General features: G+C 40.1%; 1 protein-coding gene across 1 annotated transcript in view; it reads left to right on the top strand.

Annotated features, from left to right (window-relative positions):
* Positions 1-22,203, top strand: part of ANOS1 (anosmin 1) — a 182,562-nt gene that overhangs the window by 22,563 nt on the left and 137,796 nt on the right. Inside the window, exon 2 of the mRNA XM_026015316.2 lies at positions 13,815-13,862. Within this exon, the coding sequence (XP_025871101.2) occupies positions 13,815-13,862 (48 nt within the window). The remainder of the gene's footprint in view (positions 1-13,814; positions 13,863-22,203) is intronic.

Raw genomic sequence — 22,203 nt, 5'->3', positions numbered from 1 at the left:
TGAGAGGTTTTAGTAGGGGTTCAGGGATGGAAAACTCAGAACAGTGTAACATGTCACCGAGATGCTGAAACTCTTTCCCTTGGAAAGTTCCTTGTATTATAAGACGATTACATGTCATTAACGAGTTAGATTTGTCTTTTTTTTCAGCAAGAAGATGGATTAAATGACCCTCAAAGATCGTCAGTGATTTGTAATTATATGGTATCATCTGATTTGTAATTACATGGTATACAGTTTACAAACATTTTGAGTGGGTATTTAGAAACACATTTTGAGTCCCTTTTCTTGTCCTGGTTGTGTTTAGAGAACAGGCGTGGCCATGTTTGGATAGATCTTCTACTTTGACAGAGAGGAATTGACAGCTAAGCCCACCGATGCAAATGCTTTGCATAGGGGTGACCATTAGTCATAATGTAGAAGGTCTCCGAGAGGCCGGGAATCCTTCTACATGGTTCAGCCGATTACCTGTGGAGAAGTCAGAGTTCTCCCTCAAAACGTCTGATGTAATAATGAGTTTTCAGTTGCTGTGAGTAAGGGCAGCGTATGCACACTACCAGGTAGGACAGGGTTGAAGGCTGATGTAACTCAGAGAGCTTATGTGACACCATTGTTTTAGTGGCTGGCCACAGGCTTTGAATTTTGCTAGAATTTCTCTTGATGAACTTTCCACTTTGTTCATGTTTAAAACATCCTACAATAAAAACGCAGCAGCAGCAACAGCAACAATTAAGGAAAGAAAAGACCAAAGAGGCCTCCTAAACATTGCTGGTCACTAAAGGTTCAAGTATACTTGAGCGCGTAGTAAATTTGTGTCCCATCATTGTCTTTCCAGAGTACTTTAGCAAAGGATGTAATTAAGAATTGTGTAAAATTATGTGTTTAAATTGCTTTTCCACATTGCTCTTGCATTTTTTCCTGCTTTGATAATGATTTTAATTCTTATTCACAGGAATTTTGGAATGGTGCTGACATGTTTTTTACTAAAAGGATTTCTGTGGTTTCTTTCAATTGTTTGGTACACAGCCTCACAACAGAGTTGCTTTTAAATGCACAAATGAAAAATAGCCGCCAACAACAAGTTGAAACATATTGAAACAACGCTATGGTTTTCTTTGGTGAATATTTTCAAGAGAACACAATTCTCTTAGTTTAGGGAAAAGTGTATCGACCTGAAATGGAGTTGTCACACATCCTAAGCTAGCTTGGCCCACTGAGGAAGAATTTGTGGGGACTTAATGAGATCTGTTTTTGGGCAAGAATGTTCAGTAGCTCACCTGCTGTTTCCTGTTCCACCTTCATCTCCACTGGAAGGGCTCACTTCTGTGCAGCGCTTCTGCCCTGCCACCGCATGGTTCATTTCTTCAACACCCTCACCTTTTTCAAGTAATATGTTTCATATCTACTTGGCTTTATTGTAACTTGGCTTCTTCCAAAAGCCTCTTAATTAGAGAAAACCCATTCTTTTCTGCTGGACATATATGGAAAGCTGATTAGTTTTCACACATTGTGTTATTCGTGGAGCATATTCTAAGCTTCTGAGATCTCAGCTCAGGCTTGATTGGGTGATGTTCCCCGGATCAGCCCCTGAAGGACTCGCGTGGGGCAGGAGTTGGGCTGTCATGCATTTGCAGCCACAGCCCCAAGTGGCTACCACAGCGTGATCTGGAGCGGGGATGCCTTGGAGGTTGTTCTGACAGGGATGAGGAGGTTGGGCCTTTGTACCACAGCACTGACCGGTCACTCAATGTGGGCTTCTCCCTGGAGTGTGGCGTAGGTTGGTAGCCTCTCCTCAACCAGGTACAGTTTCCAGGTGGGGAGAGGCAGAGTTTACCCATGAACTGTCAGCACTCAACACTCTCAGTAGGAAAGTGCATTTTAGCTATGGGCGCGTGGAGACACCTGGGTGGTGCCTGACAGGATTTGCTACAGACGATTTCTATTTTGTGTAACAAGATTCTCCCTTTGGGGTCGAAACAGTCCCAGCTATTGGCACACCAGGGATGTATCATCCACCCGAACTCTTCTCCTTTACACATTTTAAACTTTATTTTCCCACTCTGACCATAAACACTCAGCGTTTTCATGCTTTTATTTGCTTTCTACAACTGTTCTGTTCTACAACTGCTGTGTATCTTTCATCACTAGACTTTCATTCCGTAATCTCTCAAAGTTCAGACACTCTGTTGTCCTTGTGTTTACCACATGTGTTACATTATAAGAAACATTTGGGGGCATCTGTGTCTACAGATTCCAGGGTCAGATCTAGATCTACCGAGTCCTTCCTGCGGAGAACCTCATTGTCTAACTGATTCCCCAGGTGATTCTTTGAACCATCAGTTTTGGAAGCACTGTTACACTGGCCAGTCCTCTTAATTTCCTGTGAAGTCTTATATAGAATCCATGATGCATCTTTGTAAGAAATTTTTTTTTTGGTTAGTGGCTTTATTTATTTATTTATTTATTTATTTATTTACTCTTTGGGTATTCTCTGGCTATAGATTTCTAACTCTGAATCCATCAATCCCTAAGGCTGCCTACTTGGATGTGTCATTTCAGTGGTGGGTAGTGCTAGAGAAAGTCATACAATCTGGGGTGCCTGGGTGGCTCAGTCAGTTGGACATCTGACTTTGGCTCAGGTCATGATCCCTGGGTTGTCCTGGGATAAGGCTCTGCCTCAGGTTCTGTGTTTGGTAGGGAGTCTTCTTGTCCCTCTGCCCCTCTTTCTGCTAATGTGCGCACTCTCTCTCTTTCTCTCTCTCTCAAATAATTTTTTTTTTTAAGAAAATCACACAATCATGTGGAATGGTGTTACTATGAATCCCCATAGCTCTCAACCTTAGGTATATGTCTGTACCATCCACCAGTCCTGCCAGGAGAGTTCAACTTGCTTCAACTCCCACATTCCTTCAGCAACTAAACCAAATGTTCATTGCTCCCTTCTAAACCCCACCCCCTACTCATCATCTCACTTCTTTTGGAAAATTACCTCAGTTCCAATTTCATTGAGAAAAACAAATAGAGCAAGAAGCACTTCCCATCACAATTCATGTCACTAGAAGTTCTGTGCGCACATTCCATGTTAGAGGTCATAAAAACTCACATTGAGTTTATGTTTTTGTGGTCTGGGTAGACCTCCATATCGCTGCTGTAAATACCCCCCTCCTTATAACCACTCACTCTCTATAACATACTGATCAGTTTAAGAAGTCACTCACTAATCATTTCCTGAATGCAGATTAGGGAAAGCAGGGGCAGCCCAGCGCCCCAAAGAGTTACTGTCAAATTGTGTTGGTATAGAGAAGAAAGGGGGTTGATAGAGAGCCAGCATAAGTCTATAGAGGAGATTTTAATGAATCTAAGAAGTCACGGGTGAAACATCCATTTTTATGCAACATTAAGAAATAAAAAAAATTATAACAAAATCATGATACAGACTCAGTGATTTTTTTTCAAAGATTTTATTTATTTGAGAGTGAGAGAGAGAGAGAGAGAGAGCAAGCATGAGTGGGGGGAGGGCCAAAGGGAGAGTGGGAAGCACACTTCCCATTGAGCAGGGAACCTGAGTGGGTCTCCATCCCAGGACCCTGAGATCATGACCCAAACCAAAGGCAGACGCTTAACCGACTGAGCCACCCAGGTGCCCCATTGATGGTCTTTGATAAAAGAAGAATCATTTGGTCTCACTAATATCCTGTTGTTTTCTAATACCTTTTATCTGGCCTGGGAGGTTTGGTGATTTCTTAATGTGTTTATTTGCATTTGGTGACTCCTTTTGTTCATATATCAGTAATCATGTGGCACAGCTTCATTTACTGTGCCATATTGCTTGCTTACGTCTTGTCAGGTATTGGTTATTAGTTTCAAGAAAATATGAAAGTTTAGTCTTGTGGCAGTGAGTGTTTGGCACACTTCATTCTTTGAATTTCTGTGTACACTGTAATTTTCCCCTTCAATGCCAAATCATTGTCTAATTATATTAATCACATTTTACATGGCAGTTAAACCCAACATATGTAGAAGCAACCATGTACACAACTCAGTTTAGTTTAATTGATGACAGCATTCATAGCTATGACCAAGGTCACGTGTGTGAAATGTTGACCACTGTGTCACAACTGCTGCCTGGCCAGTAGCCATGGTGTCACATCCACCACAGTTGGGGAAAGATGTACCCTGACTGCAGAGACAATCAGGTTGTGGGTCTCAGTGAAGCACAGTGTCTCACAACTTTGCCCAAGGTTGTTGAAAGGACATGTCCTATGTCCAGAAAAGTGGGTCCTGGGCATTAATCTTGTTTGTGGAACTCATTGCTTGTCTCACTTCTGCCAGTCTTTCTTTCTGTGCTTTGACTCTAATTACTGTGGATTACAGCAGGTGTAGCTGGGATACTCAAATGTTAGTGGGGACCCCATGTCCCAGATTGGACAGTACTGGTGGTTGCCATGGAGACTGAGCTGAAGCTATATAACCGAACATAGCATCCAAGGTTCAGACACTATTACCTCTGCATTCAGACACCTGCTAAAGACCACTGATATGCAGCCCACTGATCTGATGACAGCCCTCATGCCAGTGGCTTTTGTATGCTTGGGCTGCAGTGATCATAACTGGTGCAGATTTGCCTGTGCCTTTTGATGTCAAAAACAAAATCTGCTTTTATATTAAAATATGACCTTATATTATTTTGTATTTAAAAGAGTCTTTAAATCTCATGTTTATGCTCAGAGACCCAATAAGCCATTTACCCCAGACTTTTTGGACTCTTTCTCACTTTCTTCCCTATTCCATCCACTTCTCCCCTACTGCTCCTCATTTTCTCCTCTTCCCAGTTTTGTCTTTCTCAACATCACTCAGACACAAATTATTAAAGTCAGAAAAGCTTCAAAGAAAGGCTTGGGAGACTGAAGTAGGTGTGGCTGACTATGATGCCTACCTTACAGAGCAGGTGGTCTTTCCTACACAGCCCAACACCTTTGCCCTGCTGGAGTGGCCACTTTATTTCCACAAGCATGTGTTTACTTTCTGGACAAATCGATATACTGACTGGTGAGAAGTTTCTGGAATTGGAGGAACTCACAATTGACATGTGAAGTAAACATTTCAGAGTAATGAATGGGAAGCAGTGAAGGAGAGTGACATTTATAGACACATTTTTTTTTAATTATTCAGGTTTCCCATCAACAATGCTTTAGATCTTCGATTATTTGCAGTCACTCTCTTCTCATGCTTCCCTTACTTTGTCAAATGAGTCATTTACTAAATTTTAGCTATTACCTTTAATGATCCCTCTAAACTTACTTAAGGCTAGATTTATTTCAGCACAAATCATTCATTTCGTCTTGAAATCTTCTAGGGTTTTATGTAATAATGTTGAGATGATACACCTTACTAGAGTTACTTCCTGAAGATATAAATTATAATACCAAATATGGCTTAGGGAATACATATCTGAAATCATAAATGTGGCAAGAGTGATTTAGTAATTAGCATGCCCTCATGGAGGAGATTCAAGTTGGTAGGCTATTGGTTGAGATGTCCTGAGAAGCCCAAACTTCTGATCCTATGATGGGTCCCACCCTTCTCATAGGGACATTAAGGAGTAAAAGTTCTGGGGGCACCTGGCTGGCTCAATGGTTGAGTGTCTGCCTTTGGCACAGGTCGTGATCCCTGTCAAGTCCCACATTGGTCTCCCCATAAGGAGCCTGCTTCTCCCTCTGCCTATGTCTCTGCCTCTCTCTCTATGTGTGTGTGTCTCTCATGAATAAATAAATACAATCTTTAAAAAAAACAGTAAAAATTCTGTCTTGATCGAATGCTCTCCCACATATAGAACTCATTAGAATATTCCTTGTCAAAATTCATAGTAAAATGTTAATAAAATGTAATGTTTTCCCATATGGCATAGTCTGGCACTTGCTGTTCTATAAATTTTCTTTAGATAACTTTAATTATGTGCATCTGTAAAAAGATAATTAACATGACTATTTCTAAAATAATTTGTATTTGATCCTGGATGCAAGTTTTTGTTCCATTTTTGATATTGCTATGCTGAATCTCTTGAACTCTATAGGAAACAAAATAATGAACCTACTTCCTAAATATTCCTCTCAGAGAAGGTGAAAAATTTGTGTGGCTCAGTCTACTTATTTCATTCTTTTCAGGCCCTTATGATCTAATGATTAAAGTGTAAATTTCTTATATGACTCCCTATTCCATTCCATTATATATTGAATTAGTAATGTTTGATAAGGTTGTCAGGGAGTCAGTGGTAAGCCAGAGATACAGATAGACTCTAACATGTTCTCATGAAGTAAAAAGAACATAAATACATTTATATGTGTCCATCATGGTAGAGTGTTTTGGAAGACAAGGGCAAGGAGCTTGCAAGAGTGTGTGTAATGGGATCTGTGATAGCGGGTAGGGGTCAGGGAAAGCTTCCCAGAAGCAGTGGCATTTGCAGTGACCTGAAGGATACGTGGGATTGGTCTGGTGGAGGCATGAGTTCTGGGTGGAAGGGACAGTACTTCCAAAGGTTCTTATTCCCAAGCAAGCCATTGGGCATGAAGAAGTGAAACGACAGTGTGGCCAGGCGTGCATTCCAGTGCTGGGCACAGGGAAGGGCTGGGCATCTGGAGAGAGGTACACATGTATGGCCAAATGTTCTACAGGATTCAGTTCAATGTGACGTATTCGTAGAACCCAGAGAGAATTTTTTGACAGAGTGGAGGATGAAAGGCCATTTATTTACTGAGGGTGATCCATAACATTTGAAAGAAATCCTACTTATGAACAACTGACATAAACACAAAGCTTTCTTTTTTTCAACTCCTTTGAAGTCGATTTCATTTTTTAGAGTACTTTCAGGTTCACAGCAAAACTGAGTAGAGGGTACAGTGTTCTGTAGACTGGCTGCCCCCACAGATGCATAGCCTCCCCTATTATGGACATCCCTCACTCGTCCATTTGCTGTGTCTGTGAACCTGCAGTGACACGCCATTATCCCTCATGTTCATAGTTGATGATAGGGTTCCCTCCTGGTGGTATACATTCTATGGGTTTTGACAAATGATAAAGACATGTACTCGCCATTATTATATGAGAATAATTTCACTGCCTTAAAAATCCTCTGTGTTCCATCTCTTATCCTCACCCCACCTCCGCCCTGCCTGCCAGTGATCTTTCTACCGTCTCCTACTTTTGCCTTTTTGGGAGTATTTTATATTTGGAATCATGTAGCATGGAGCCTTTTCAGATTAGCTTCTCTCACTTAGTGGTATACATAGAAACGTCCTGAGAAATATTTTGAATGAAGTCTGTAGACGAGATGATAACTAGCAAAGATTCATTTAAAAAAACTTTTCAAGCCACAGAAATGCCTTATCTCAATGTCCTATCTATCTTTTAGCTGCTGTTGAATACGTGAGAAAGTCCCAAGTATATTGACAGTAGAAAAGCACATCCTTATAATAACAAATGAAATCGAGTGTATTATTCCAAGTTCCAAATTAATAGGAAGATATTCTGGATTAAAATGAATTCCTGAATTTTAACCCATACCTTCATTTTGTTTTTTAAATTTTTTTATCTAAGTTTTGTAATCTCTACACCCAACATGGGGCTGGAACTCACCGTTCTGAGATCAAGAGTCGCAGGGTCTTCAGCTAACCCTGCCAGGTGCCCCTCTGTACCTTCATATAAAAAAAACCTTACATTTAATGTGAGAGCAAAATTGTCAACTGAAAGTCGCAGCTGATTATTTGTAGCTTTATAGGGTTGAATAGTAAACATTTGGTCTGTCGCGGGTTTTCTGGGATAGTTTCACTTTCCTATCCTGCAATTGGACAATAGTGTTGTGTTTACAAAACTGCAAATTTATTAGTCCTTGTTCTATTTCTACACCTGGTTATGTTAAAGAAAATAGGTGGGATCTGTTCTAATTCTCTTTTCTTTTTTCAAATGGTTGTATATAGATAGCTACTTTTCATTTATCTTTATCCTTTCCTTTTGGGTTGTCTTCGAGTGAATGAAGTGTTTTCTTTGCTTGAGGCTTTTGAAGAATTATTTTTCTTTAAGCAAAAAAAATCAAAAAGCTAGAAATGGAGAGACTTTGAAAATGTCATTGAAATAATGTCCGGGTGCAGTTGATTGAACTTATATAAACTCTTTGAAAGATGGATTGATGAGCATTCATGTTTGATCTAGTTAAACCAATAAAATACAGGATGTAATCTTTATATAATTACAAAAGTCCCACTGTCTGATCCTACCTGGAGGTTACAATAATGATTGAACAGACAAACGCCTTTCTTGTCTGATGTACTTTGACTCTTTATCTTTGCTGGCTTTAAGCCAGAACAAGACTTGATTGCAAATACTGTATTTTATTTTTGTTGTCAAGTGGCTTAACTGGTGAAGGCTATTGTAATCTGACTAAGAACTTCCCCCGGGGTGGGATGTTGAAATGTGCTGGATGCTTGTATTTTTCCATTGCTCTTCTGCTCAAAGAGCATTACAGGTAAGCAACATAGGTGGATGGTGCAGTGTGTGTGCACCTGGCTGAAACACAGTAGCTGGAGTTAATCAGGGGGTTTACCAACATCCTTAATGCCATTAGGCAGTGTTCTTAGAAGTTCTTTGTAGAGATGAATAGTATGGCAAATGCTGATTGATAAAGGGAAAAGCAAAGAACAGCTGCAAAACCTTGACATGGCTCGGGGGGGATTGTTTTAAGAAAAACAGGAAACCTAAAACCCAAAAAGGAAATGCAGACAGACCTATCTGTGTACCTGTGTGTGTGCATGTGTGTTTATAGAAAATTTCTGTATGGAGAAAACTTCATGAATAAATTTAAAAGGCAAATGGTCACTGGAAAATTTTTCCAATACTTATTATAGACACATGATTATTAAATATAATTGGTACTCAGAGCTGCTACAATGGATTAAGGTTAAACAATCCAGAAGAGAAATTGTAAAATGCACACAGTTCACTCTAAAGGAAATGAAACTGAAAATAATACCTTTGCTCATTCATCATATTGACAAACGTGGCAAGATTTTTACCATCCAAGGAGAAAAGCATGATGGGCTCCCTCTTCTGAGCTTCACTAATAAGATTGGATGGGATTATACATAGGAACCAGGAGATTTTAAGTACAGGATTACTCCCCCACTCCTGAAAACAATCATCATGGCAAACAAAGTAACATCAGTCATAATGGACTTTTTTCATACATCTAACTGTGCCAAACATTTTGCTAAATATTTTACATGGATTATGTTTTTAATCCTCCCAAGCATTCTAGGACATGCTGTCTTCAGTAACAACAACAAAAAACTATTACCACCGTACTAATCTTTCATGCTTGTTTGCTATTGCCCCAAATATTTCTGCATAATGACAGCTTTTCATTTTATGATTAGTGGGAAATTTTGCTTAAAACGAAAATGCTGGGCAGCCTGGTGGCTCAGCGGTTTAGCTCTGCCTTTAGCCCAGGGCCTGATCCTGGGGACCCAGGATCGAGTCCCACATCAGGCTTCCTGCATGGAGCCTGCCTCTCCCTCTGCCTGTGTCTCTGCCCACCCCCCCACCCGTATCTCTCATGAATAAATACATAAAATCTTTTTTAAAAAATGCTTTGGTTGAGGAAATGCATTGACATTAATCCCCCCCACCCGAATTGTAAACAGTTTAGGAGAGGCTCTACAGCTATTGGTTTGACAGGTGTAGGAGCACTGGGTTTCAGCATGGGGCTGGTGAGTAGATGATGTATTTGCTGGGCAGCTGAAGGCAATCTTTGCTCCATTCTTGGCATTTTGTTGTTGAGGTTTGACCATTTTACCTACAGAGGAAACAAAAGGCTTCTAAGCAAGGTGTGCCAGGTACACGACTTCTTCTAGCCTCTATTTTTTTTTAACCCTCTGACATTTACTACATAACAAATTTTATTTGTAGCAATAAGTCCAAATCCACTATAATCTGCTTTCTGTCTATTTACCCACCCTCATTTCCTGTTCTCTGCTCCAACCCATCAATCTGATCTACTGCTTCCTGAACCTATGAGTCTCAGGACCATCCTAAGCAATTCTTAACTCCTTCTTCTGAGATCCTGACTGGAGATTCCTGCAAAAAACAAAACAAAACAAAACAAAAAAACAAAACAAAAAACAAAACACCATAAAGCTCATCCTTGTTTAACAGAACCTTTACTCATTGTGGTGTCACAACTATGTTTAACTGTTTGCTTCATGCCTATAGATGTCTTACTTGCCTTGTATGAGTCTCAGTTCCTTAACTGTAAAATGAGTAAATGAAGTTTATGTCCTCACGTGGGATGTGTGCGTGGGCTTAATGTGACAGACACCAAAGCTAGTGCAGCAGTGTAGATGCAGCCAATACCATATAATAATATTGATTGATAATAATCATGTCAAAGGGGTATCAACTCATCAGTAATACTTTATCAGCCACTTACTATGTGGCAGGCAGCAATTGCCATATCTGCTTTGCTACCGTAGGCTGCCTCTGATGGGAGCTAGTCCATTCATTAGTGTGATGCATTTAAGCAATGAGGAAAAAGAAGCCCCGTCTCCTAGACCATACTCTAGCTGAGGAGCTGACTTAAATAAATGTATCCCAGGATGCCTGGATGGCTTGGTGGTTGAGCATCTGCCTTCAGCTCAGGGCATGATCCTCGGGTCGGGGAATCGAGTCCTGTATCAGGCTCCAGGTGAGGACCCTGCTTCTCCCTCTGCCTATGTCTCTGTCTCTCTCTGTGTGTCTCTCATGAATAAATAAAATCTTAAAAAAAAAAAAGGAAATGTACCCCATCCTCTCTTGCCTTCGGATCTCTGTCTTGAGCACTGCAGCAAATACAGAGGCAGTTAGGGCACCCTGTATCCTCCCCGGGTCCTGCCTATGTGTCCAGGAAAACTTGACTTGGGAGGGACTGAGATAGAAGCCGGGTGGTTCTATCAGGGTCCCCAGCACAAGGAGCAGGACCTTCTGACCTGATGCAAGGAGGGTGAAGGTCCTTAGACCATGACCCTGGTAAATAGGTTGTGTTAGTTCGGAAACTGGCCTTGGCCCAGGCTCCAAGATTCAAGTTCATTCATTTCAGCCCTGAGTCCCTTTGGAAGGACCGTCACTGCTCACTGGGGAAGGACCATGGAGCACTGAGGTTGGGGCCAGGATGTGCTCTGACAGGCGTGGTCCTTGCAAGTTCCAGCAGGAGCCCTCCCTGCATGGGGCAAGGGAGGGGAACCTCCCCAGCGAGATGTTAAGGTGGTCCTCATGTAGGAAGTTCTCCAGAGCTGCCCCAGATGCTGCTCTCAGCTTTTCCGTAATGTGATTCTCCTTTGCTTTTTGCGGTCATCATCCAGTTTATGTATGACCATCTCTGAGTCTGCGTGACCCCCCTGTGAACTTTTAGTTTATCACTAAACTAATCCTTTGATGATTCTCAATCTGCACATAATGCTTTCTTTCTTAGCATTTCTACTAACACTTCATTCCTGGTACTTAAACCATGGCCACTATTTGTCCAGTTTTGACCTATACCCAGTCTAATTATTTCCCTAAGATAAATAAACCCTGCCCCAAATCGTGCTTAATCTCATCCCAGGCTGCTCATGTCCTTCATAAGCTTCAGTCCTGCTTGTGTGGCCAATGAACATTGAGATGTAGTGAGAGAGGAGAGGGTCTACTGAGGATGTGCAGAGGTCACTAGGGGGATGGGCAGGTTGATACCAGATTTGCTGAAACTGTAGGTATGGGTTGTGATTTGGGGGATGTAAGACTGCAATGGAGAGTTAGGGCCGTGTGATAGATTTAATAGCTAAAGCTTTTAACATGGGGCTGCGGCCTTTTAGTCCTACTGAGCCAGTAGGATGAAGCTTTCTGCTCCTATACAGTTGAGATTGGTTCGTTGGGAATCTTATATTATGAAGATATGTTATTGAAAGTGGGGTGTATTGAGATAGATTATTGGAAGCAGAATACAAAAAATTGTGATATGTCCATAGAAGGAAACCAGACAAAAAAGAAGTATTGATATTGAAAATCAAGTATTGATTTTCAATGCAATATAGGCAGAGCAAAACACTATACCATTTAACAAAATGTGAAACATGATGCCATGTGGAAGAATCCAGACACAAAAGACCACATATTACACAATCCCATTTACATGGAATTTCCAGAATCAGTCAATCTACAGAGAAGGAAAGTAGATCAGTGGTTGCCAGGGGCTTGAGGGAGGGAGTGGCAGAGTGGCTGCTAATGAAGACAAGTTTCTTTCTGGGTTGTTGAAGATGTGCAGAAATTAGATAGTGGTGATGTTTGCACAGCCTTGTGAATATACTTCTTAGTATTTGGAATATACTTCTTAGTACCAACCATTGGTGTATATACTTTATTTTTTTATTTTTTAAAAAATTTTATTTATTTATTCATAAGAGACCCAGGGGGAGAGAGAGAGAGAGAGAGAGGGGCAGAGACAGAGACAGAGGCAGAGGGAGAAGCAGGCTCCATGCAGGGAACCTGATGTGGGACTCAATCCTGGGTCTCCAGGATGACGCCCTAGGCTGAAGGTGGCACTAAACCACTGAGCCACCACGGCTGCCCGGTGTGTACACTTTAAATTAATGCACTTCATGTATATGGATTATATCTCAGTGAATTTGTAATAAAAATATTTTTTAAAGATGTATTGGTTTAATTTTCTCTGAACAGATAACACTCTCATTCTATGGATAGAATATGATGTTCTCAAAATGCAAAGTTGAGAGTTTCAGACAGAGGAGACGGGTTATTTATCTATACATTTTAAAAATTTTATTTATTTATTCATGAGAGACACCGAGAGAGGCAGGGACACAGGCAGAGGGAGAAGCAGACTCCCTGTGTGCCCACAGTCCGATGAAGGACTCGATCCCAGGACTCTGGGATCATGACCTGAGTTGAAGGCAGACGTTCAACCACTGAGCCGCCCAGGCATCTCAACACATTACTTTATATCATACTGAACTGTGCACTTCAAAGAACTGGAGGCCATGGCATCTAAATTGTGGGTTGATGGCTTTTACTATATCTACCAACCACCCCAGCCTAGCACACTATGATGTAATATATCCCAGCCAAAGGAGAAGTCGTGACCAAGATGTTAGTCATGTGGAATGAGAGGTTTCCAAGCAGAAGTGCTAATGTTAGACACAATAAACCATAGTTGTGATGTTTGTTCCATGCTGAGAGAATATCAGGCCATGCTAAATGATGTTATGTGTATTATTTCCTTATGCCACTGACCTCATGCATGAGATATTGTTCTGTTTTACAAGATGGATAAATTGTAAGGTATAAGGATAGTTAAGTCCCTTGTCCACAGTCACACATCCAGTAGTAACAGGGAAAGAGACCCTTCTCAGATCTGACCTGCAAGCTCAAACCCTTATTCCTATGAACTGGTCGAGATGAAAAGCCTCTGACTTGTAAATTTATCAAAACTGCTTACTACAGGAGAAATGTCTAGTGTTCATTTTCCTGCTGTATTTCATAGCTCAACACACTGGGAGAGGACACTTTTCCTTTTAGACAGCTTGAAATCTTTATTATTTTATATGTCTTTGTGTCTGTCATGAAGTCAAGGGCAAAATTGGACATACATTAGAAACACATTTTCTATTTTGGGAAGAGAACATCAGGATTGCAAAATTGGTCTTTTGTTAATGATGATATTGAAAAATGACATTCACAGTATGTAGTTATCAGTTAGAAAATTATTTAATGAACCAATATTTCTTTTTTTCTTTTTGCAGAACAATGGTTCCCTGGTTTGGTGCCAGAATCACAAACAATGTTCTAAGGTATGTTCCCTACAACTGTGTCAGTATTTTTAAAAACTTAATTTTGGAATAATTATAGAGTCACAGGAGGTTTCAAAGACTGCAGAGGAATTACATGTGTTCTTCATCCAGTTTCCACCGACAGTTACACTTTACATGTTTGTAATACAACGTCAAAAGCAGAAAATTGACATTAGTACAATGTATGTACATCATTCTAGGACATTACATGTAGATTCAGTTAGTGTAGCCACCACCGTAATCAAGATACATATATCAGTTTTTCTCTATCCCATCTTATTTCTGTCTCTGTAATTTTTTTAATCCAAAAACATTTTAGGATAAAACACATTCTGGTTACTTTCAGGCCCACACCTTGATTTCCAGGGAGAGGAGAGGGCTGGAGGTTGAATCAATCACCAACGGCCAATGATTTAATCAATTATGCCCAGTTCATGAAACCTCCATTTAAAACAAAACAGAAAAGGAGGTGGTTCAGAGAGCTTCCGGGGTGTTAAACACATGCAGATGTAGATTCGGGGACAGATGGTGTCCCTGGAAGCTCCTCGCCATGTCCCCCTGCCTAGTCCTGAGCATCTCTTCCCATACCTGTTCCTGAGCTAACATCCTTTTATAATAAACCTGTATCAACTGATTTAGTAAGTAAACTGTTGCTCATGTGTTCTGGTGAGCCACCCTAGTGAATGAATGGAAGCTAACGAGGGGGTCGATTGGATCCACCCATCTGCAGCAGGTCCCGTAGAAACATGGGTTGTCGCAGAAGCATGGGTTGTTGCAGAAGCATGGGCAACAACCGGGACTTGTGATTGGCCTTGAAATGGGGAGGGGGGCATGGGAGCGGGGTGGGGACAAGCTTGTAGGCCGAGCCCTTAAGCCATGGGATCTGACAGTGTTGCGAGGTACATGGTGTCAGAATGGACTTAATTTGTAGGACACTCAGCTAATGTTGCAGAAGTGGTGAATACTTGCAGAAAGTGCGCCCAGCCATCCACATGCAAATTGGAATTGCTTGTAGAACTTCCAGAATTACTGGTTAAATAATTTGACTCTTTAAATTACAAGGCCTGTTTTCCATTTTTAGGTGGTACTTGCTGTGTACACACACTCAAAAGGTGTCTTTATATTCATTGATACATTTGATAGCATACATTTTACCTCAACACTAAAGCATTGCAATTTTTTGAAAAGGGATATATATATATATATATACATATATATATATATATATGTATATATATATATTTGTAACATGTAATATATAAATGAATAAAGTTTACCATTGGCTAAAAATATTGGCAACTTTGGGATCATAATAATATTTGATGAGATTTATTTCATCAACATTGCTGTTAGACCTAAAATTGAAACAGTCCTTTATTTTATAACTAAAACTTTATCTGAGCAACACATAATACTGAAATATCATATTTATGGAGAACATTATTATTTTGAGAGGTCTTTCAAACATTATTTCACAGTAAATGATTTTAGAATAACATTTCTAAACCAAAAACTTTATTATATGATCCATTCCAACATGCATGCATGCATTATGTCATCTAGTACACATGCATATTAGTAAAAATAGAACAGAGTTCTTAGGTAAATGTGAAATAATTTGGTGAAAGTAAGCTTTTCTTAGCTCTGACTTGCTAATTAAATCTTGAGCAGAATGAAATGTCAGGTTTATGGTACTTTTACTCTTTTTATGTAATAACATAAACATTTATTTTGATAAGACATTTCCTAGGATCTATTATACTAATTGTTCTTCAGCTAGAATGTTGAAGAACTTGTTTATGTCACCATTAAAGGAAAGTGTGTGTATACACACACACACACACACACACACACACACACACACAGAGAGGGAAGGAGAGAAAGAATGCCATGAGGCTGATGAAATTTCCTAAGTAGTGTTTCTGTGCAGTTTTATATTAGTTGAGCATTATGTGAATTACCAGTATTATCTCTTATTTAAGTAACCCTTTTTGCCTTATTCCATTAAGAAATTAATTCCTTTGTATCCATTTAAAAGAGCTTTGCATAGAAAAGTTTCATTTGAACTATGTTTTTCAGTATCCTAATTAAAGAACCCACCCCACCCCCTACTGGGCCTGCAGATTGTTAAACCATATCTTCTTATTGAATGATCAAGGCTGACATAGAGACTGAATTTCACAAGAAAAGAAATAATTCCTTTTGCCTAAAAGCAAGAATGCGTTAATAAGTCTCAGCTAACCCCAACAGAAACTTTGGAATATAGTACAAAGCTGACATAAGTTAAAGGGTTGTCTTGAGTCTGAATCTTTGGGAATGAATCTTACATGTTAATCAAAGTTTATCTCCTTTGGGTGTTATCACCACTGGATACATTTGCAGATAATTATACTTTGCATTTCTTTTGAGATTTGTAGAGCCTATATACGTTTTTTGGTCTTAATCTTTAGGTTAATGAGGTGAAATGTGAGTAACTACATTTTACAGATGGGGACATTCAGGCACATATGTATTTGATAATAGTCCTGGAATCACTCAACAGAGGGGTAGTAGGGTGCCAAAGTTTGGAACACTACCTTCTGCATTGTGTTGCTCAGAGGTGAACAACTTGAAAATCCGCTTTGAAAAAATACTGAGATAGGTGAGTACAAAATAAGACCTGGAAGTAATGATGATATAACTTCCTGAATATATTTGAAAAGATAAGGATCGTGTAATTTATGGAAACCACACACACTCATCATTTCCGGTTACCATCTACAAATATGATCTCTTCCTCCAATCTAACTGCCCTCCCACCTGCTCCTTGTCCAGTGTGCCATCATCTCTTGCCTGGACCATTCATGAGCATCCTGTCGTGTCTCCCAGTTGCTGCTTTTGCTTCAAATAGTGTAGTCTCCCCAGGGCTCCGGGAAAGACCCTCTAAACATATAAGCTGAATCATACTGCTACCTTACGCCATTTAATATCTTTCCATCTTGTTCAGACCAAAACATTGGCCCTGTGTCTCCACCTTTCTCTCCAACTTGACCTCCTCCTAATTTTATCCCTTTGAGGCTGTTCTTCTCTTCACCCAGAGCTCTCCTTCCTCAGACACCCAGTTCACCACCTGCCCTCATTACATCTCAGCACATGTGCACCTTCTCAGCCTTGCTTTCTCAGATCTCTCCCTCCCTGCTTTACACGCTTCATTTACACCCTGATGTAACATTTGGAGAGCCATTGCTTTATTCTTTCAGACTCTGTCTCCTTTACCAGAAAGTAAACTCTGTGGGCATCGACTCTGTCTTCTTTGTTCACTGTGGAGTCCCTTACTGTCATAGCTTAGAATGCTGTTTGACACCTACTAGTTGCTCAACATATATTTGTGATGAATGAAGAAATGAATAAATGAAATCTATATATTACATTTTATTCATGCCCCTGGAGCACATCTTTACTGCATTATCTTTACGAAAAAAGTCATATATAATCCATTTTGTATCTGTGTAACTTTGCAAGATTATTTATTATTCGTTCAGAAAATCTGCACCTTTGTCCTATATTCTGTTCTCCATAATGAAATCAGCACTACAAACTCAAAAGTCTTTAGCACCACTCAACTCCTAGATCATATAGAGTAGTGACTTAGTGTCTTTGTAGATTTAGGCAGTGGTTCTCAACGTGGGGTGAGTTTGCTCCCAAGGAGACATTTAGCAATGGCTGGAGACATTTTTGGTTGTCACAGCTGGTGATAGAAAGCCACAGACATCAGATGGGTAGAGGTCAGGGATGCTGATAAACAATCTACAATGCACAGGACAGCCCTGCACAGCAGGAGTTATCTGGTCAAGTGTTGATCATGCTGAGGATGAGAACCCTGGTCCATACAATTTAGGTGTTATAAAATAAATTAGAAACACTGTTCTATCTTCACTAAAAATAATAATAATAAAAATTAAAAAATTAAAAAACCCCACAGTTCTATTCTAAGCAGTTTTACTTCCTTATATGACAGAAAATAAATGTATGATTTCCTGGGCATGTGGTATGTGTAGAGCGCTGTCAGGGGCTTAGTATATGAATTCTAATTCTCTCCATATAAAGTAGGTGAGTGTTGCTCTTTGCCTCCTAATCTCTTCTACTAATCAAAACCTGGTTCCTCACCTGAGCATATTACCATCTAGAATTAAGCATCTGCATAATTTGCAGCAAAGAGCAAAGCTCTTTCCCAAAGCTTTTTTGCTGCTAAATATGGCCATCTAACTTATTTCTAGCCCATTAAATATACGTGGAATGATTGTGAAGGATTTTTGAAATGCCTCTCTAAAGGGAAGTGAGTTAGCTAGAAAATGTACTCATTGGCTCTTCCACTTTTCTGTCCTCTGCTGCATAGGATGCAGGGGCTCCAGCAGCTGTCTTGGTCCATGAGTTTAGCCTTAAAGGTGGAGGCAAGTCTGAGAATAACCAATAAGATATTTAGAAAGCATCTGGGTCTTTGATACCGTGGAGCTGCCATTACAAGTCCTGGACTTCTAAAATTATTTGCACATGAAAGACAGATAACTTCCTATGTTAAAGTCATTGGGTTTTTTGTTTTTGTTTTTGTTTTTATATTTTGTTGTTGTTCTATGAAGATGGACTTGTATGTTAGTGAACCTAGTCTTGATTTTGTAATTGGCATGATTATATCTTTTTCACAGTTACTTACTTAGGAATGTTCGATGATCTTGGTACAATGTCACTCAGCTACTAAGTACTAGCAACTACCAGAGATGGAATTTGAACTGAGTTGTGATGGAATCAGAAGCCAGTGGTTTTCCCATTATATACCCCACACATTTGAAGTCTTAGAGAACCATAAAAATATTACAAGAGATCCTTTGCTCAGGGCAGCAGTTGATTGTCCTGGTTTTTTTCCGAACCATTCTCATGGCTACTGGGAAATGTGTAGCTTCCTGGAAACACTGTGGCCCAACTCTAGGGCAAGAATCCTACCTTCTTCTTCCTTTTACATCTCCATTGTCCAATGCTAAGGTAACAAGATGCTGTCTAAAGATGACCCACTCAGCGGGTTCAGCTCCATTCAGGGATACGTGACAAAAGCCTAGAAAAAAGAATTCCTTAGAAATTCCTCCATTTGGGTGATTGTTCACTTTGAGAGGGACAGATAGCTCAGGGGAACATGATTTGCTATTGGGCATTCCAAAATAGTTTGCAAAATTGACATCTGAGCTCAGTGTCAGTCTAGGACGATTTCGGGCAAACTTTCTAAATATATCAAATCTACCAAAAATGACACCTTTTAGAATAACTTACTTTCAGAACTTCACTTTTAGTAGTAACTAGATAATAAGATCACCTGGTAGACAAACCATAAGAGAATCTTAACTCTAGGAAATAAATGGAGGGTCGCTGGAGGGGAGGGGGATGAGAATGGGGTAACTAGGTGATAGGCATTAAGGATGGCAGGTGATGAAATGAGCACTGGGTATTATAAGCAACTGACAAATCACTAAATTCTCCCCCTGGAAATAATAATACACTATATGTTAAATAACTTGAATTTAAATGAAATCTAAACAAAAAATAATATCATCTGTTTCTAATTAAGACCATAAACAGGGATCCCTGGGTGGCGCAGCGGTTTAGCGCCTGTTCTTTGGCCCAGGGCACGATCCTGGAGACCCGGGATCGAATCCCACATCGGGCTCCCAGTGCATGGAACCTGCTTCTCCCTCTGCCTGTGTCTCTGCCTCTCTCTCTCTCTCTCTGTGTGACTATCATAAAAAAAAAAAAAAAGACCATAAACATATGCCATTGGCATAAAAGAGAAGAAAGACATTTTTATATTCTACCTAAATAATCTTTATAATCAATTTTTATCTTAATGTTTTCATCCAAGCAATCTTAAATACGTTTTGGGATAAATACTACTTTGGTGCTATAAAAACCTAATAAAATGTCCTAATAAAAAATTCATTTTTGGCAATGTACATAAGAACTTCTTTTAATTAATCTGTCTTTTAACACATTTTTCTATACCAAATATGTGAATGTCCTAATTTTTTCCCATAGACTGTAATGGGATGGCTGTTCAGGACTTTCATTTATGTTTTTGTTGTAATATTTTCTTGAAATACATTTTTTATTTTTTTATTTTTATTTTTTTTGAAATACATTTCATTTACTCGTTCTAATAGAGCTTAATTATTTCAGTTGCAACAAATACTCATTGAGCATGTCCTATGTCCCAGGCCCTCGTGATTAAGTAATATAACAGCACATTTGGTCATTGCTCTTACTTTTTACCTTTTTGGCTTGCTGAGCAAATCCCCCTTTAAAAATCTTCATTCCTTTTAAAAAATTGGCACAGGATCCCTTAAGAGTCCCCAGTATTGTGTTGACAGGCACATAACCCACCTTTTCCTTCTCTCACCGGCGAGGCTATTTGTACGTTTTTAGAATCCATCCTTTCTCTGCTCTTTGCTGATCCCATAATTCTTTCCCAATTATAGCTCTCCCCTCTTTCTACCACCTGGATTTTCCTCTGAATTCATGCATTAACTGGTTATTATGTAAGTGAGCATGTTCCTTTCAGATTCTGCTTGTTCCTCTGAGGTTTTACACCCCATAACTCAGGACTCACCTGAATGGAAATATTTGAGTACAAAGGACAGAACTATTTGAGTGAACCCCTGACTTCTAGATTTTAGACTGTGGTCAGAGTTAGATGGATGGAGGTGAGGGAAGGTGAATGATGCACACCACTGGGATCACTGTAGGAAGGATGGACAGAAGAATTCTGAATCCAGGATTTTAGGAATATTCCACGGTAATTCTTTCATAATGCAGATAGGGAATCTGATCCTAGCACACAGATGTATCCTGCCAAAGGCGACCTCCACTTCAGTGGAAGGCCTTAATCCCAGAACCTATTTTCCATTTGGCATGATTTCTCTGAAGACCAGGGATGATTTTGAAGCATTTGCCAGGGGGCTTGAATTGGTGGGCAGGACACCCTGGTATTTTGTCTCATTATTAACCCTTCTATCATGTCGAGAATATCTTTTTTGCTTTCATTTCATGTTAAAGATTTTATTTATTTATATATTTATTCATTCATTCATTAATTCATTTATTTGAGAGAGTGATTGTGAACATGAGTAGGGTGGTGCAGAGGGAGAGAAAGAAACAGGCTCCCCACTGAGCAGAGAGCCCGATGTGGGGCTCCATCCCAGGACACTGGGATCTTGACCTGAGCCAAATGTAGATGCCTAACCAACTGAGCCACCCAGTCGCCTTGAGAATATCTTTTTTTCTTAATGGCTTTTAAAAAAAAATGCAACATTCTTTTTTTTTTTTTTTTTTTTTTTTTTTTAAGGTTTTACTTATTTATTTGACACAGAGAGAAAAAGCCAGAGAGCATAGGCAGGGGGAATGGCAGAAGGAGAAGGGGAAAGAGATGGAAAAGCAGGCCCCTTGCTGAGCAGAGAGCCTGATTCTGGCTTGATTCCAAGACGGGATCATCACCTGAACTGAAGGCAGATGCTTTACCAGCTGAGCCACCCAGGGACCCCTCAAGGTGTGACATTCTATTAAACACAGTACAATGATACTGTGATTTGTAATACATACATATTTAGTCTTTGTTCCCATTTCTGGCACAGAGCTCCTAAAAGCCTTGACATTTCCTAAGTGGAGAGCACAGTAAAGATGTCTTTTGTTATATTAATGAGGTGACATTTGGAAAGCCCCTGAGAATGAAGGCTGTTTGCCAGTGGAGCCAACCACATGGCCATAGAGTTTTGGAACTTCTGGTTCCACCCCCATATGTCCAGGGAGGGGAGATGGGTAGGACTTAAGTCTTCAGTGGCCAGTGATTTACTTGATCACATCTAGGTAATGAAGCCTCCTTAAAAACGCAAAAGGAGGGTTTTGGAGGGCTTCTAGGTTGATGAACACATTGGGGTGCTGGGAGAGTGGTGCCCTGGAGAGGACGTGGAAGCCCCATGTTCTTTCCCCAGGCCTGGCCCTGTGCATCTCTTCCATCTAGCTGTTCCTGACTTAAACCCCTACTGGTGATGTAGTAATCACCATGTTTCTCTGAGTTCTGTGAGCCACTCTAGGAAATGACTTGAACTCAAGGAGGGGCTTGTGGGAATCTCTGATTTCTAGCCAGTGGTCAGAATCACAGATGGCAAGCTGAGGCAGTAGGAGGACCAGAGTCTTACAGGACTTAACTGTGGGATCCGATGCCATCTCCAGGTAGGTGGTGTCAGAATGGAGCAGAATGGCTTATTGGTGTAGGGAAGCTCATTCTCCACACACACATTGTAATTAGGGTCTAATACTTGATGTC

This window comes from Vulpes vulpes, chromosome X (assembly GCF_048418805.1).
Source record: "Vulpes vulpes isolate BD-2025 chromosome X, VulVul3, whole genome shotgun sequence".
NCBI classification, from domain to species: Eukaryota; Metazoa; Chordata; class Mammalia; order Carnivora; family Canidae; genus Vulpes; species Vulpes vulpes.
This window is presented reverse-complemented; position numbering and strand designations above follow the sequence as displayed.